At 39.9% G+C, this 16826-nt stretch overlaps 2 protein-coding genes across 3 annotated transcripts; one reads left to right on the forward strand and one right to left on the reverse strand.

Annotated features, from left to right (window-relative positions):
• Nucleotides 1–183: 183 nt before the first annotated feature.
• On the reverse strand, nucleotides 184–1879 carry lrrc51 (leucine rich repeat containing 51). The gene is made up of 5 exons (XM_029516662.1): nucleotides 1843–1879; nucleotides 1644–1703; nucleotides 1249–1454; nucleotides 914–1062; nucleotides 184–319 (listed from the first exon to the last, which is right to left on the reverse strand). The coding sequence occupies exons 2-5, from the start codon at nucleotides 1693–1695 to the stop codon at nucleotides 184–186; spliced, it is 543 nt and encodes a 180-aa protein (XP_029372522.1). The 5' UTR covers nucleotides 1696–1703; nucleotides 1843–1879.
• Nucleotides 1880–2473: 594 nt separating this feature from the next.
• On the forward strand, nucleotides 2474–15176 carry numa1 (nuclear mitotic apparatus protein 1). 2 transcript variants are annotated; one of them, XM_029517579.1, is made up of 24 exons: nucleotides 2474–2581; nucleotides 2716–2789; nucleotides 2905–2990; nucleotides 3145–3218; nucleotides 3665–3753; nucleotides 3841–3915; nucleotides 4034–4127; nucleotides 4264–4423; nucleotides 4773–4912; nucleotides 5019–5130; nucleotides 5214–5331; nucleotides 5739–5879; nucleotides 6151–6264; nucleotides 6430–10506; nucleotides 10716–10925; nucleotides 11022–11173; nucleotides 11414–11551; nucleotides 11790–11895; nucleotides 12145–12343; nucleotides 12654–12790; nucleotides 13085–13372; nucleotides 13614–13706; nucleotides 13854–14156; nucleotides 15118–15176. In XM_029517579.1, exons 2-24 carry the CDS (start codon nucleotides 2751–2753, stop codon nucleotides 15139–15141), a joined length of 6969 nt encoding a protein of 2322 aa, XP_029373439.1. In that variant the 5' UTR covers nucleotides 2474–2581; nucleotides 2716–2750; the 3' UTR covers nucleotides 15142–15176. The 2 variants fall into 2 exon arrangements, with proteins under 2 accessions (XP_029373439.1, XP_029373440.1); XM_029517580.1 differs by having other exon boundaries at nucleotides 11790–11871.
• The last annotated feature ends 1650 nt before the right edge of the window (nucleotides 15177–16826 follow it).

Raw genomic sequence — 16826 nt, forward strand, 5'->3', positions numbered from 1 at the left:
TATGCCATATCACAAGATCGATCACTCACTCCTACCTGTCACTTATGGCTTTGGACAACTCAACTGCTGATGTCTCAGACTATTTAATGGAAGCTGATAACACTAGTTACATGATGTGGTATACACAGGCAAACAAAGATGTGATTTAGATGAAACCATGACTTGAACACACCACATCAAGGATCACTTGAGAGTTTCCTTGTTGCCTCTGCTGTGCTTGTTGCTGTGATACCAGATCTTTGCCATGACTTGCTCCTGTCGTGTCACCGCACTGAAGTCCATTGTCTTTAACCGCGGCAAAGCAGAAATTACACGATTCCTTAACACAGAGAGACACACGTTTATACATGCTCACTACATATTTTATGTACATCTTCTGCAACTTAACAGGAAAATTCAACCTGACTCTTTTCTTTGTAAAGTTGGTCTTATCACTAGCTCAGCAGTTCTTAGAAAGGGACATACCATTTAATGAAATTATTATGTCAATTCATCAGTTCAGTGAAACCAAACTTAACCAGAAGCATTACTTGCAGCGTGTGTCTTGTAAAGCAGTGTTGCTATGCAGACTTGGATTGGTAATACGAGCTTGACTCACTCAAGCACCTGTTACAGTGTTAAGCACCTCCAAGCTGCCTTGCATTTCTGTCTCACACAGACAGAAATGCAATGTAATAACATTTCTTCATCTTAGCTTGAGTGTATAACTATGAGATGCTGACTTGATCTGTTTTTAGCTCTGTTGTATACGTAGCTGTGGGTTACTACAGGTTGCAATGCTCAGTAAAGTTATATTATGACAAAGGGTTAGGGTTAGAAAATCTCGTTGAGGAAGCAAGTTGTCTACCCCACAACACACACAACTTGTGTGTGTTGTGGGGTAAATTTCTTACAGTTCAAAGAAAGTCACCACCTGTATGTTTTGCTGGCTTCTATGACATTTCCATGCAGAGTGATTGTATGTAGATGTGGCAGCAGTCCCAGTCTGTCCACCTCTGACAGAATAAAAATGCTGTTTCCGTGAAGATACAATACACGCAGCTCATGCAACTCACACAAAACCTGGAACATAAATAGTCACCCATAGTGAAGAAGGTTAATCTGGCAAGAGTCACACCTGCGTTAATAAAAGCAAAGGAATGAGTACATAGCAAGACTTTCTTCAGACCATACACCATCTCCATAGCTGCTGCCACATTAAAGGCAGAAAGACTGCAAAAACAAGAAAAGCATACAAAGAAAACTCACATGGTCTATATGTGTGATTCTGTTAAATGATAAATCCAGCCAGGCAAGTTGTGATGGCTCAGCCAGGAAGTTGCACACTGTTTTCTGGAGGTCATGAAGGCCAGTGATGTAATTGTTATTGAGACGTAGTGAGCGACTTTTGTACTTCATCTCAGCATTTTTTTTTAAAGGTCGCAGGCCACTCCGGGGTTCTTCTGTCCATGCATCTGAAACCACAAGTAAAATAGAACACAGGGAATATTAAGTACAGTACACTGATAATTATTTCTGTGGCTACACTGACACTGAAATGTGCTTATGCAAATGAGTAAAAATACCGATGATGCAGGAAATTAACAATAGTGTGAGAGGAAAAAAAAAACCCTTAAAGATAAGTGAGATAATCACAGATTTACCTGCCAAACTGCTTATCTGTTTGAAAGATAAATCCACAGGAGCTCCGTACATAGTCACACCTGTGGGAGGACAGAGGTCTACAATAAACTACAGGTGAGTGAGCGCCGACACGTTAATCATTAAATGACGCCAATTTAAAAATACATGGACTATTTTTAGATTACTCAATCCGAATCATTACAATTGTCACACACTTACCCGCGATGTTAAACAACAAATATCACGGCGTTACTGATCTTTGGTTATTTGGAGAGCTCAGTGTCGACAGTTACCTGACCGAGACAACACTACATGTTGCCAAGGAAACAAACAGGTTCGTTATGGGATTTGTAGTTATATTTCAGTATGATAACACTTTTTTTTTTATTCCGATGCAATATCAGCACGTGGTGATTAATATTAGTCAGCATGACAAACACCAGAAAGCAGTTTGTGATTGATTTATTAGTCTGTTTGATCTATTTTTTCCCACACCGCGAAAGGCGTACAACGAAATGTTTGAGTGTGAGCGGAGTCGGTCCGGTGAGACTAGACAGCCGTTATCAGCATGGATTCAGAAATAAATACAAAAACAACAACAAGTGAACTGTTTCAGTGTTTCAATGTTCCGCAGTCCGCGAGCACTGGTGAAGTTCTCCGAGCGGCCTCTCCCCGCCCACCTGCTGGCAGATCGCTCCGGCGGCTGTAACAAGCACACCGCTCAGGTTACGCACTGATCTCTAAGCCAATCAACGCCGGCTACTTTCTGACGCGTCGATGCGTGAGCTCTGATTGGCCAATTCAATCTACAAACGGCTGGTTTGAATGTTTGTACGGCGGCTCGCTGACTGTTGGTGTCCCAGCTGTAGCTTCATGAAGGAAGACAGTGACAGAACTTCTTCTGAGAAAACGCAACAAACACGCAGCGAAGTGGATCAAGTCCTTGTCTTTTTTTTAGGTAAGGTGTTTTACAAATAGACAAACTTCACCGACAGCGAGCCCCGAGCTAAACTAACCTGTACGCCTTTCTAACATTGGCGGCTAATGGCTAACGATGCTAGCTTGTTTAGACATATTTTTATTTCCCTTCAGGTTAAAGCCCCTTTGAGGTAAAGGGGTCAGCCAAGATGGCGGTTAACTTGGGTGTTAAAGCGCTTCTCGGTTGGGTGAGTTGATGCAAATGTTAGTTTATGGTATATCTATGTTAATTCTAGCGAAGCAAATTAACCCTTATCATGTGTATCATGTGTATTGAACTGACTTTTCAAACCCCATTTACAGGTCAACAGCATAAAACTGTCCGACCGAGAAATCACCGTCCCCGACTTACAAGATGGGAGCATTTTATTGAAAGTTGTTTATAAGCTGTAAGTGGGAGCAGTGAGTTGGAATGATTGTCATATGTAAACAAAGGAAGGTTCATTGGATGTTTGCCAGCCTTGTTTCCTTTTTTTTTTAAACGTGACACATCCTGATGCTTAAGTTTGAGTAAACCTCCCTTTTGCTTTTGTGTCATCTCAGAAAAAAGGAACCCAACCCCAGTTCCAGTCATTCCACTGAGGACCGATTTAAGGTCATTGCAGACTTTGTGGAAAGTGAGTTTCCTCGCTTTTGAAAGTTAATCAGATTTTATTCCAAACTGTATGTCAACCATAAAAAGTTCGTCTGAAACTGTCCTTCCCACTTTCAGTCCATATACTAAGAAGGAATCTCATAAACCTATCATCATGTCATCTGAATGTGCTTATTAGAGCTAGCTAATATACTGTGTTTTCTGAAAATGTCACAGTAATTTAACTCCCAGATTAATGTCATGAACATTTTAAATCTTTTACCACACCCATTGGGTCGGGTCTTGGTTGTGCCTTGTTGCACTTGTGTCAGACAACATTGTGTAAAAGCCACACCCTGTTTTGCTTGAGTCACTGTTCATGCAGACAGGGTTAAGGATAGCCCAAACACTTGCAGAGAGGCCTATGCTGATAATTGCTGCTGTTTCAGAATAAACCAATCCTTATCTTTCATTCATTTTGTTCATTAGGTGAGTGCAGGTTTAGTGCCTCCAATGGCACTTCATTATCTTGGGACAACATAAGAGACGGTTTAAACCTAACGGTAGAAATTGCAAAGGTACAGTGACAAAGAACAAATAAATATTAAAACATGATTACCATTAAAACAAGGCCCATGCTGAGTTATTGTTTGTGATATCACCAGGTACTTTTGCTGCTCGTATACCATGACATGATGAATGACAGATGCACTCTGAACACATTGGAAAGTGACGTTGAGGTGAGCATACAGCTGTCTTAAGTCATCCACATCACCTTTTATTCATTGTGTATTCTATTGTGATACCATTTCATTCTATGCCCTTTCTTTTCTTTTTTCTTTTTTTTTTTTGTGTCAGCGCGAGATAGCAAACCTAACTGGTTCTTTTGTGATGGAGAGTGAGGGCTGTGTTTATCTGAGCTGTGGGCTAGAAGCCTATTTGGCAAGAAGGCGTAAGTCACAAATTTGAGTCTCCCATTTGGCGATGTCATGTCACGCCGTATTGGTGACATATGCACAGGATTTCTGATTTAAATTTAACACAGCAGCTATAAAACGCGTTAATACCTATCTCTCCATGAATTAAAGATTTACCTGTCGCCCGTGAAATATTTGAGAGCTCAGCAACCACCTCAACCTCCAATGTGTCGACAGTCTCCTCACTCTCAGATGAGGACTCCCCCGTCTTCCATCGCACACAGAAAATTGCATTTCTGGACATGCACACTGTTGCTTCTTCCTCAGTCAGGTATCTGAAATTTGAATTGATTTGATGTGATTCTTTATCATATTCATCAAATGTGACTGGGACCATTCTAAGACTATTTGAGCTGCATGTCTTACATAAAAGTCCTTCATTTTAGCTGCAGAATAAAAACAGAACACAGCTTTGTGGTCTATCTAGGAGTGTTTAATCCACTATGTCCTGCTAAATTTACAGCAATTAAGATCATTGTTTTAACACATTAACAAAATTCTATATCACCCAAATATTAAACTATGTAAAATATGTCATAAGTCATGCCTTACCCAGTGTCCATGGAATGTTGGATTTTTGTTAAAAATCTACATTGACTGATATCCTTTTATTCCAACAGCAAGTCTCCTCTACAGGATATTATGAGCACCCCAAAATTTCAACTGAGGAAGATTCAACGACAGATGATCAAGGAGAGAGACTACAGAGATGGGTTGGAGAGGGAGCTGGCCAGCAAGATTGCACTCATTGCACAAAATGGTAACATTTAGGTGTTATATGTAATGTTAAATGTTACTTTGTCAGATTACTACTGAAATTAACTAGATGTTGTCAGCATAATGCCTTTTCACTCATTTTTCATCAGAGTTACATATTAACCAGTTGCAGTATCGCCTGGATAAGATGAAAGAAGATCAAGGGGATCAAGAGCAGGTTGCCAGTAAGCAAATCACTGAGCTTGAAACCAAGAACAACATGTAAGTACAAGGACGGAACTAAGCAAACCTTCTAAATGTATATTTCTTTTTAGACTAACAAAAATTTTGTCTCTCTCTCTCAGGCTACAAACATGTCTTGATGAGATGATAAAGCAAAATAAAGATCTCAAGAGTACCTCATCAGTTCTGGAGAGAAAAGTGGATGAGCTTGTGGAAGAAAATGGTGACATTTCCTCCCAGGTAATAATACCTGCATTGTTTCTTATTGAAAATTGTTTGCCCTTTTCATGCAGGTCTTGCATCCCTGAAAATAGCAACATGAACAAACGTGGGACTAATGTGCTCATTCACCTGTTACTCAGAGGCATGCCCACATTATGCAGAACTTTAAATCTTAAAGTTTAAATGTGTGCCAGTGGTTATGTAAAAACCTGTAAGCTTCACGAAGGAGAATATTTAAGTGACCCAGATGTTGGTTGTTTTTTTTTTTTTTTTTTTTTTTTAAATAAATAGAACTGAAGTTTCTGGCACTACTGTTGGGCTTCGTTTTTCAGCTTCAGAGCTTGTGGCCTGGGCATGAGAACCAATGCCATCATATTACATAGATCACATGCTACGCATTTTAAGTCTCTGTGACGCTTTCCCAGATGAGAGCAGTATGCTCACAGCTGACCACCTTTGAGGCTGAAGTTGGTAGGCTGACAGAATCCCAAGCATCAGCTGAGGAGGAGTGGACAAACAAAACGAGCCACCTGCAGTCTGAGCTCAATGAAGCTACTGCTCAAAAGGTAACACAGACAAAAGTTGTGTGGAAATTATTAAAATAACGTTTTGTTGTAGCAGAATTCTAATCTAAGTCCTGATCCACTTTTATACAAAAACGCCACAAATTCTGTTTCTTGTTGCGTTCGAACAACCTGTAGTGCGATTAATTATTGCAGCATCATCACAGCACCCTGGGTATTTTGGTTTAAGTTGACATCAGTTTGATTGTATGGGCAGAAACTCGGTTATAGTGACACAACTATAATATATTTTTTGATAATCCTTGTTCCTCAGGAGCTCTTGACTGAACAAATTCAGATTCTCCAAGGAAAAATTTCCTTTTTGGAGGATGAAATAAGTAGGGTCACAAAAGAAGAAGTAGGAGAGAATATGGGGCCTGTAATGGAGGTAAAGTACATACAAAGCTAACATTTTCATAATTGCACTATCAAACAGCTTTAAAAGTGTTAGTGGAAATATGCCATTAGAATTTTTCTGAAATTTTGATATATTTTGGAGTAGATAAACCCGTACATAGTGGCTTTCTAATTCTAACTTTGGTTTAATTATCAGCAACTGTTGGAGACTGAGATCAGCAGTTTGAAGAATGACCTGGAGAGCACAGTTTGCCGTCTTAAAAAAGCAGAAGTGGATATTGAAGCCAAAACACATCAGCTTGCAGAGTACCATCAAGAGATTACACAACAGAAAGAGCTCCTGATGCAACAGAAATCCCAAGCTGAAGAAATTATTCAAGCAAAGGATGAAACTTTGGAGAAGCTGCAGAGGGACATCACTGAGCAGAGAGCTGTACTTCAACAGGAGATCCAGGATCTCAAGCTTCAACTTCAGCAGGTTGAGCAACAGAAAACAGAGCAGATGACCAGACTACAACAGTATATTGCTGCTTATGAACAAGAAATTGAAAAACTGAAACTAATTAAGAAAGAGAAGGAAGACCTTCTCCAAAAGGCTGAAGAAAAGGTTAAGGATCTTGAGAGAAAGTTGGCTGCTGCCAGTTCTCTCTTGGCAGATAAAGACCAACAGATTAACAGTCTCAAAGAGAAAGCTGATTTTCTTATAAATGAAGCCAAAAAAGTCCAAGATGAAATTCAGGAAAAAAAGGAAATTATTTCTAACTTACTTATGGAGAAGTCAAATGATCAAGAAAAGCTTCAGAATGAAATCCAGATCTTAACAGCCCAAGTTGAAGACCTTAACTTGACTCTCAAACAGGCTGAGCAGGAAATTCACCTTAAACAAGACTTATTGGCGAAAGCTCAAGAAGAAACTATGCAGCAAAGGGAGATGCTCCAACAGCAGGTTGTAGCCCATGAAGAGAAAGTTCAGCATCTAAAAGCAGATATACAGTTAAAAAATGAGCAACTTGTTTTGCTGAAGAACGACAGCTGTCAACAGGCTGAAATGCTGAAACAAGAGATCAAATTTATGAAAGGCCAAGTGGAAAGTCTGGAAGACTCTCTCGGAAAGGCTGAGGAACAAGTTCAGACTCAGCTTGTTCTGCTGAACAAGCAGGAAGAGGAGAGTGCCCATCAGAAAAAGCTTCTGCAGCAACAACTATCTGCGTCTGAAGACAGAATAACAAGCACGAGAGAAGAAATCCAAGCTAAAGAGGAACAGATGATTGTGTTGAAAAAACAAAGTTCAGACCAGTCAGAACAACTACAGCAAGAAATCTGTGATTTAAAGAAACAAGTGGAGTGTCTTAGTTCCTCCTTGAGGTCTTCTGAAGAGAATTTGCTATCAAAAGAAAGCCTCTTTGCTAAGGAGCAATTGCAGAACCGTGACCAAATGGAGGCACTACTTGCTCAGCTAGCTGTGTCTGAAGATGAGGTTAAGAGGCTAAATGTAGAGATTCATGCCAAGGAGGAACAGTTGGTTCAGCTGAAGACTGAGACTTCTGCAGACTCTGAAATCTTAAGGCAGGAAATTGATGGTCTGAATGAGCAAATACAAAAAATTAGCAAGTCTCTTGACTCTGCCAAAAACCAGGTTCATGCCAAAGAAGACTTAATGTCCAAGCAGGAGCAGGAAAGTGCTTTGGAGATCGAGGCACTTAGAAAGCATAGTGCTGTTCTTGAGGGAGAGGCAAATCGTCTCAGGGGAGAGATCCAAACTAAAGAAGCTGAAGTAGCCATGTTACACGTTGAAAACTGCAAGGAGTCTGAAGTGCTACAAAATCAGATTGACACTTTGAAGGCTCAAGTGGCAAGTTTGAGTGAATCCCTGAAAACTTCAACAGAGCAGGTTCAGGCTAAAGAAGATCTCTTAATTCAAAAGGAATTGGAGATTTCTCAGGAAAAGGATATATTTCAAAACAAGCTAACAAAATCTGAAGAGGAGATGAGGGGTCTCAAGGACCTAATCCAGGAGAAAGAGGAACAGCTAGTCACATTAAGGAAAGAGAGCTCCATACAGACTGAGGGGCTACAGCAAGAGATCACATGTCTGAAAAACCAGCAGGATAATATGGTGGACTCTCTCACAAAGGCTGAGGAGAAGGTTCAGACCCAGCAGGTTCTGCTGAACAAGCAGGAAGAGGAGAGTGCCCATCAGAAAAAGCTTCTGCAGCAACAACTGTCTGCGTCTGAAGACAGAATAACGAGCATGAGAGAAGAAATCCAAGCTAAAGAGGAACAGATGATTGTGTTGAAAAAACAAAGTTCAGACCAGTCAGAACAACTACAGCAAGAAATCTGTGACTTAAAGAAACAAGTGGAGTGTCTTAGTTCCTCCTTGAGGTCTTCTGAAGAGAATTTGCTATCAAAAGAAAGCCTCTTTGCTAAGGAGCAATTGCAGAACCGTGACCAAATGGAGGCACTACTTGCTCAGCTAGCTGTGTCTGAAGATGAGGTTAAGAGGCTAAATGTAGAGATTCATGCCAAGGAGGAACAGTTGGTTCAGCTGAAGACTGAGACTTATGCAGACTCTGAAATCTTAAGGCAGGAAGTTGATGGTCTGAATGAGCAAATACAAAAAATTAGCAAGTCTCTTGAATCTGCCAAAAACCAGGTTCATGCCAAAGAAGACTTAATGTCCAAGCAGGAGCAGGAAAGTGCTTTGGAGATCGAGGCACTTAGAAAGCATAGTGCTGTTCTTGAGGGAGAGGCAAATCGTCTCAGGGGAGAGATCCAAACTAAAGAAGCTGAAGTAGCCATGTTACACGTTGAAAACTGCAAGGAGTCTGAAGTGCTACAAAATCAGATTGACACTTTGAAGGCTCAAGTGGCAAGTTTGAGTGAATCCCTGAAAACTTCAACAGAGCAGGTTCAGGCTAAAGAAGATCTCTTAATTCAAAAGGAATTGGAGATTTCTCAGGAAAAGGATACATTTCAAAACAAGCTAACAAAATCTGAAGAGGAGATGAGGGGTCTCAAGGACCTAATCCAGGAGAAAGAGGAACAGCTAGTCACATTAAGGAAAGAGAGCTCCATACAGACTGAGGGGCTACAGCAAGAGATCACATGTCTGAAAAACCAGCTGGATAATATGGTGGACTCTCTCACAAAGGCTGAGGAGAAGGTTCAGACCCAGCAGGTTCTGCTGAACAAGCAGGAAGAGGAGAGTGCCCATCAGAAAAAGCTTCTGCAGCAACAACTATCTGCATCTGAAGACAGAATAACGAGCATGAGAGAAGAAATCCAAGCTAAAGAGGAACAGATGATATTGCTTAGGACCAACAGCTCAGAGCAGTCTGACTTGTTAAATAAAGAGCTCCAAATTTTGAAGGAACACATAAAGATTCTTGGTTCTTCGCTGCAGACGGCTGAGGAAGATGTAGAGTCCAAGCAGCAGGAATTAGCTAAATGTGAAGAAGAGTTAAAAAAGCTTAAAGAGACTCAGCGTGACAAAGAAAATCTGCTCCTCAAGGCTGAAGAGACGCTTCAGAGCATCCAGACTGAGTTGTCTGTTGTCAAAACTCTCATGGCTGATAAAGACCGAAATCTCAACACTCTCAGAGAAGAATGTGCTATCCAAGCTGACTTGGTACAAAAGGCAAAGGAGGAAGCTGCATCCAATGAGAAAACTGTGGCTGACGTAAAGGAGGAGAGCTCCAGACAAACTACTGTCTTTCAACAGGAAATCCAAGATCTGAAGGAGGAAGTGAATAACATTTCTTTAAAACTTCTAGCAAAGGAGCAGATGTTACTTAAGGCACAACAGGAGTCTGCTCAGCAGACTGACCTCCTCCAGCAACAGCTCACCTCAGTGAATGCAGAGCTGAACCAACACAGACAGATGCATGCTGTAGATCTCAAACTGAAACAGGATGTCAAGGAACTGCAGGCTGCCACCCTCAGAGAGAATGAGGCCCTTGTTGAGGAAAAAGAAGTCCTCCTGATGAGGATACATCAGGCAGAAAAGGATCAAAAATCTCTGGAGAAACAGCTTGAAAGCACGATATTGGAGAAGGAGAGACTTGCTCAAGTAAAGCAGGCTATGGAGCAAGAAAACATGGCCTCCCGTAAACTGGAATCTGTGCTTCAGCAGGAGCTTGTACTCTTGAGAGAGGACAATGAGAAACTACTGAGAGAGACTGAAAAGGTTGAAGAAATGAAGAGGCTAAAAAGAGACATGCAGGAGCAGCTATCAGCTAAATCAGAGGTTGCTGAACACTACAAGGCAGAGGTTTGTAGCCATAAAAAGAAAACAATGCATGTATGTGTACCCCTGTGTACATTTCAGAGTATGTTTTTACTTTCAGTCAAAAATTATTTATTTTCCTTCCTGATTCTTCTAGATCAGTAACATTATTTAGTTTTGTTACTGCATCACAGTGTTAAATTAATTGACTAAAACTGATATTAAATTATTTTTGCACTATTACAATGCCACAGATGGATAAAGCAGTGAAACACTACAATGGCAAGAAACAGCTTCTTCAAGAAAGCCAACTGGAGATTGCTGAACTCAAGCATTCTTTGGATGTTAAAGAAAGCACACTAAAGGCCATTGCCATAGAAAATAAGGTACTTCAACGAGATCTTGAGAAGGCCCAAACCAATGAGAGGAAACTTTTGAAAACAGTTTCCTCTTTGAAGGCACAGGTTGGTATTATTTCACAGCATCAGGATAAATGAATATACAATACACAAGCACGAGCTTGTAACCCTGATCTCTCACTATATTGATCTACCTTGTAGCTAGAGATTCATACAAATGAAGGAAAGGATACAGATTTCTGTTATTTGGATGTTCCCAAGAGACGCTCAAGTATTCAGATGAGGGTGACGAGGACCACCAGCTCTGATAGTCTGGACCAAAGCTCTTTGGAGGACTCTCTGAACAACACAAGGTAATGTTCCTCCCATATAATTAACATGAAATCTTTTAGTGCTGCTTCTATCCAACAAGTTGACTGTAGTGTTCTATCTCTTTTTTTTTTCTTTTTTTTTTTTTTTTTTTTTTGTCGTTCTTTTATATGTTGGATATAACAACAAGGAACTGAAGATGTACTGTTCCAATTTTACATGAAAGCAATGGTTGACTCTGTTGGGATTCTTACCTTGTGGAAACCTCTTTCTGATCTTTGCAGGAAACTTTCCGCTCCTGATGAGTCAAGCACACCGCTTATTCGTAGTTCAGAGCGCTTGGCGGCCAAACGAAGGGGTCTACATGCAGAGTCATTGGAAACACTATACTTCACCCCTATAAATGCCAGACAGGTTAACAGGTAAGTCATGTAATTGTTACATCCATTATGTTTTTGAATTGTTAAACCTAGTACTACTATAATAGCACTATAATGTAGCTTTAGGTGTTGAATGTTGAACCTTGCTGCAGCCAATACTGAATTGCTCCAGAACTGTCCCTTCTGAACACAAAAATATTATGAATTTAGTATAACCACATTCACATTTTTTCCCTCATACTCTGGATTGAATTAATGTTTTATTTTTTTAATCACCTAGGATGGGCATGGAAAATAAAATGGAACTGGATTCAGCCCAGAAAAATCCAAGTTCTTCTGTGAAACGGCGCAGGACCACACAGGTTATAAACATCACCATGACCAAGGTTGCGGAAACTCACCTGCACACTGCATGTTTGGGATGCTCCCACTTTCACACATCCACTGTTGAAGACTGTACCGTACATTTTACTAATTGTTGTAGACTGTGTTGCCTTAGCTAGCTGTGAGCTGATGTCCGTGCAAACCAGAACTGTAAAAAAGTCTGAATGTTGTGGGTTGCTTTGATTCATCCCAACACTCACTTCACAGCCGTTGTAATGGATTTTTTTTTTTTTTTAAACTCTCATCTGTAGAAAACACCAGGATGCAGTGAAGGCGATGAGACTTTCTACAGTCTGGCTTCAGCTCGCTCCCACCCAAACCTCTCCAGTGCTAACTCTGCACGACCTGTGTCTGTGGAGCTTTTTGACACAGCTGCCAGAATGACTGGCGCTGCTAGCGATCAACTATCTGGTCTTCCAGGGTACAGACGAAGCACAATCCATTCACAGGGTAAGTAGATACAAAGCTGACTCACAGGATGTTAGGTGGAAAGGTGCAAAACTTAAGAGTCTGGGCTGCAGCCATTGAATATCAGACAGGTTCTATCTGATTATATGGAATTTCCCTTTATTATATAATGATAATTATTTAATTGTATAATAAAGTAACATCACATATTAATCATCTGGGGATTCCCAACTGATGATTCAAGTTAATGATGTTAAGCAGCGCAAATTAGTTGAATCTCTGCCTGCTATAGTTGCTATTAATCGATAAAGTGTTGTGTAACTTTCCCCCCCCCCATGTGTTATGTTTTTAGCCACCAGTACATTCTGTGTGGGGGCGGAGAATGAGCCAGAGGGTGCACCTGATGATTGGATGAGGATCGCTGAGCTCCAGAGCAGGAATAAGGCCTGTCTACCTCATCTGAAGAGCAGTTACCCTGTAGAGTCTGAGGTGACTAGAGAGAGACACTTGGACACACCAGGCATATGTTTACTCATAAAAATTTAAGCTGTTCCTTGGATCTATGAAAGTATATACAACAAACTAAATTACCCATCCAACTACTCTAGTGCTGATCAGTGTTTGTAGTACCTGACTTGAAAACTAGTTATACCGGTCAGTGAAACCTCTAGTTTCAACAAGTTCAATTATGATGATAGTTTTAAATATTTGTGTTTCATTGCATTATGTTCTGTTCGTTCTTTTTGCAGTAGTTTGTTGAAATCCTTCCCTGTGTCCCTCTAGACTGGCCGTGGCAGTGCCTTCTTTTTCACAGACGAAGAACTCCGTACTGGTGACCCATCTGACACGATCCGTCGAGCGTCCACAATGCCTAGCCAGCTGCAAGAGTCCCTTGCCTCCCACCGGCACTCTGTCATGATGGGACAGTGTGGAGTCAATACTCGGTCTCATCGTCTGTCCTTAATTCCAGGCCAGCAGCAGACAAAAGCAGTTGGCTGCTCTCAGCTGAAAAGCCCGACAGGCACAAAGCGGTCTTCATCTACATTGTCTGTACATCAAACATCACCCGAGGTTGTCTTTATTAATATTATGACTTTTTTTTTTTTTTTTTTTTTTTCCCCCTTCCCACTTAACTTGAAATATTTGTCATAGTCACTACTCTCAAACTTTTTAGGATTTATGTTGGTAGTTAATTTCAGTGGCAGGCTGAAAGCTTACACCTCAGTCTGTCATTGAACACTCACAAATTAAACACCAGTAAATATATTTTGAAGTCATTTTTTTCCACATTAACTTTGTCAAAATTTTACAGAAAAAGGTGAAAGCCAGCTGTTTCCCGCGGCCCCTCACGCCCAAAAACAGGAATGTGACCAATGGACCTCAGCTTCATCCTGCCCTCAGTCCAGTGAGTCTAATATATGCAACAATAACACTTTGAATTCACTACCGGTGTGAAAAACAGAGGTTACAAAGATTCATGTTGCCATGGAACACAATTGGCAAACAATGTATTTGCATGTAATAGTCTCACTTGTGTGTTTCTCTTTCTCAGGCTGAGCGAAGGCAGTCAATGATGTTTTGTATTGAGAACACCCCTAAATCCAACAACTACCTAAAGAAAGGGCTGAACAAATTACGCAGCTCTACAAGAAAATCCCCAGGAAAAAGTGCAAAGAAGTCTCCTGCAACCACCAAGTACCAAGAAAACAAGCCTTCAGGAAATTCTCAGACTCGAGTGGCTCGAGGAAGCAGAGTCGGCAGCTTTAAGTCATCCCAGGTGGCAACTAAAGGACAGAGGTCTCCACAAACCAGCAGGACTGGAAAGTCTCCTGGATTAACAGCAAGTGCTCGCAAGGTAACCACACAAATCCATTCAGGATTTTTACATAATGCTTATTTAAATAATAATTTAACATATCCTGAGGACTTTTCTGTTGGCTCTTTGCAAGTGTTGGGACACTGATATAGTGCTTCACAATTTTGTACTTGTACAGTGAAGGCAAACATACTGTAATTCATTTATAACTAGGATTTCAATACAATAGATATTTTTACTTGCTCAAACATGTTAAATAGCTACATTTAAATGTACTGAACCACTGAGATTGTGACTTTAACAGTGTTTATACTTGTGTGCCTTTCCTTCGATGACCAAACAAAATGAATTGTGCACATATTTTTGTTAGATATTGAATAATTTTTTGTCAAATTCATATTTCTGTTTTACTTTTGTGGCATTTTAGTTTTCAAATTAATTTTACTCATTTGGAAAATAAATATAATCACACCTCCAATTGTAACACAATCGACTAAACTAAATGTAATGGGTGGTTTCTTCCACACCTGTTGCGTTGGACAGTACAAGTTGTATCTAATTAATTGGATACTTAATTTATGCTGCTATTAGTTGTTAGTAATTTCCCAGCAATATGTGTCTGGTTAATAACTGAAGTGTAAACATGCTTCCAGACATTTGTCACCATAAAAGAAGGAAAACTTTCCTGGAGGTCATGAAAGGTTCGGTCATTTTTAATTTAGGCTATGGGATTACGATTTTCTGATATCACTTATCAAAAGCTGGTTGAGGGTTTATAACATTATGGTGTTCTTTTCAACTTCAGGTGGGGGTTTGTCACATTTTCTTCAAAGTTAAACACTACCTCCACATCACCTGTATATTCAGCTTTTACTTTTACACCAAAAACTTTTGTATGAAATGTGTTTTCTCTGAGCTTTGGTTTTCCTTGTCTCATTTTCAACTGTGACACAGAACAGGATAAGCACTTTAACACTTTTTGTTTCTTTCAATCCAACAGGTGATGAGGAAGATGAAGGTGTGAGACCCCTTATTTTATTTTTTATTTTTTTTATTACCTTATTTCTTTTCTTTTTTTTTTTTTTTGGTTGTCCTTCAGGACTTAAAAAAAAAAAAATGTTTTCTTTTACTCTGTACCATATTTACATGTTTTCAATAAAAACATTTAGAAGGCTCATTGGGGGAAACACTGTTGTCGAATCCTTTCCAAGTCTGAGTGAGACTGAAATGGAATAATGCTCAGGGACGGTTCAGGTAAAGGTGAAGGCAACTTCAGTCATTTTCTTTGACTCACAATCAGGATTCATTGGCGAGAACTGCATTGTTAATACAGCTCTAAAATAAACAAATAAATGTTGAACATTTTTAAATGTCATGTCATATCTTTGTATTCCAACAACATACAGAGAACGTTTTTTCAGTCATTTGATTCATTTGGCATCCCCAGTTAGGAAACTTAGCCTGTCAGCTCATGAATTTGTTTTTGGATCTTTGTGCAGATTTGTTACGATTTGCTGCCACTTTTATTTAAGCATATATCACATTTTTAAGTTCATTTTGAAACATTATTTTAATTAATTTCTTGCATGATGGATATCTGAGTTCAAACACTTGATTCCATTATACCAGGAACAAGGGTACCTCATGTCATGTTATGTCTACATTTTGTGACATTTCTTGCTGCCTAACAAAGCTCTGGACCACACTGTTTCTCTGACCAGCATACAAATCCAGCATCAGTTCGTTAAGTCTGATGCTCTATCTGTCCCTGGTCCAGCTTGTGTTACTGTTACACAAAGGAAATGGGTTATAAGTATGTGGCTGTAGTCATCTTGTGATCAGCCGTTTGTAGTCCCTGTTTTTGTGTGAGAAGAACACACAAACCACAACCCCAGTGTATCTTCCGCATTCAGTCAGCAATTAACAGATCACGTTTGCATCATATACCGTATATGGATATTTTATAAAAGATGTTTTTCATTCATGTCTGTACATTCTGTCCTCATTACATTGTGCAGCTGTTACTTCCTTTATTTATGTAAATGTCACTCTTTACTTCATCATACGGAGGTTATTCAGTTCAAACAGTATAATCATGAAAGAGTATAAAAGCATGTAAGAAGCATAAAATCAGATATCCCAAACAATGTGTGAAATTAAAACCTTAGTAATGTGGGGTAAGGTGGCTGCGGTCGAGCGTTTTTCCAGAAGCATGCTGGTCCAACTTCAGTCATTCACTTTGTAATTGCAGTGGCTGGTATTAAAAATATGTTTTAACTGCACTTAGTTGGATGTTGCAAAACATGAAATGGTAAACGCTGACCGTGTGTTAAAATAATTTTATTTTCAGGAAGGACAGCTGCTAATTTGACTTTGTGGCAGGATGAGTAAAAACCAGGAGAGGAAGTCGAGTTTGAAGTTTTTAAATCCTCAGCCAAAAAACAACTGAAGCGATGACGTAACCCACCCTCAGAGGCGTGGCCTCTGGTGTTCGCCACAACTTCCTGCTACTGTAGGTCTTCAGAATAAAAGGGTAATTTTTTGTTTTAGTACAATTCAAAAGGTGTATCTCTCAGTAACCAGTGCAGTCCAATGTGCACCACAGGAAAGCACAACTGATTGGTGAGTCGGTATTTTAATTCCCAAATTGTGCTGGCTAATAACGCGTTAACATTGGCACACGTGGAGAAACGCTTTTATTCTGAAGGA

Source organism: Echeneis naucrates, chromosome 13 (genome assembly GCF_900963305.1).
Source record: "Echeneis naucrates chromosome 13, fEcheNa1.1, whole genome shotgun sequence".
Taxonomy (NCBI): Eukaryota; Metazoa; Chordata; class Actinopteri; order Carangiformes; family Echeneidae; genus Echeneis; species Echeneis naucrates.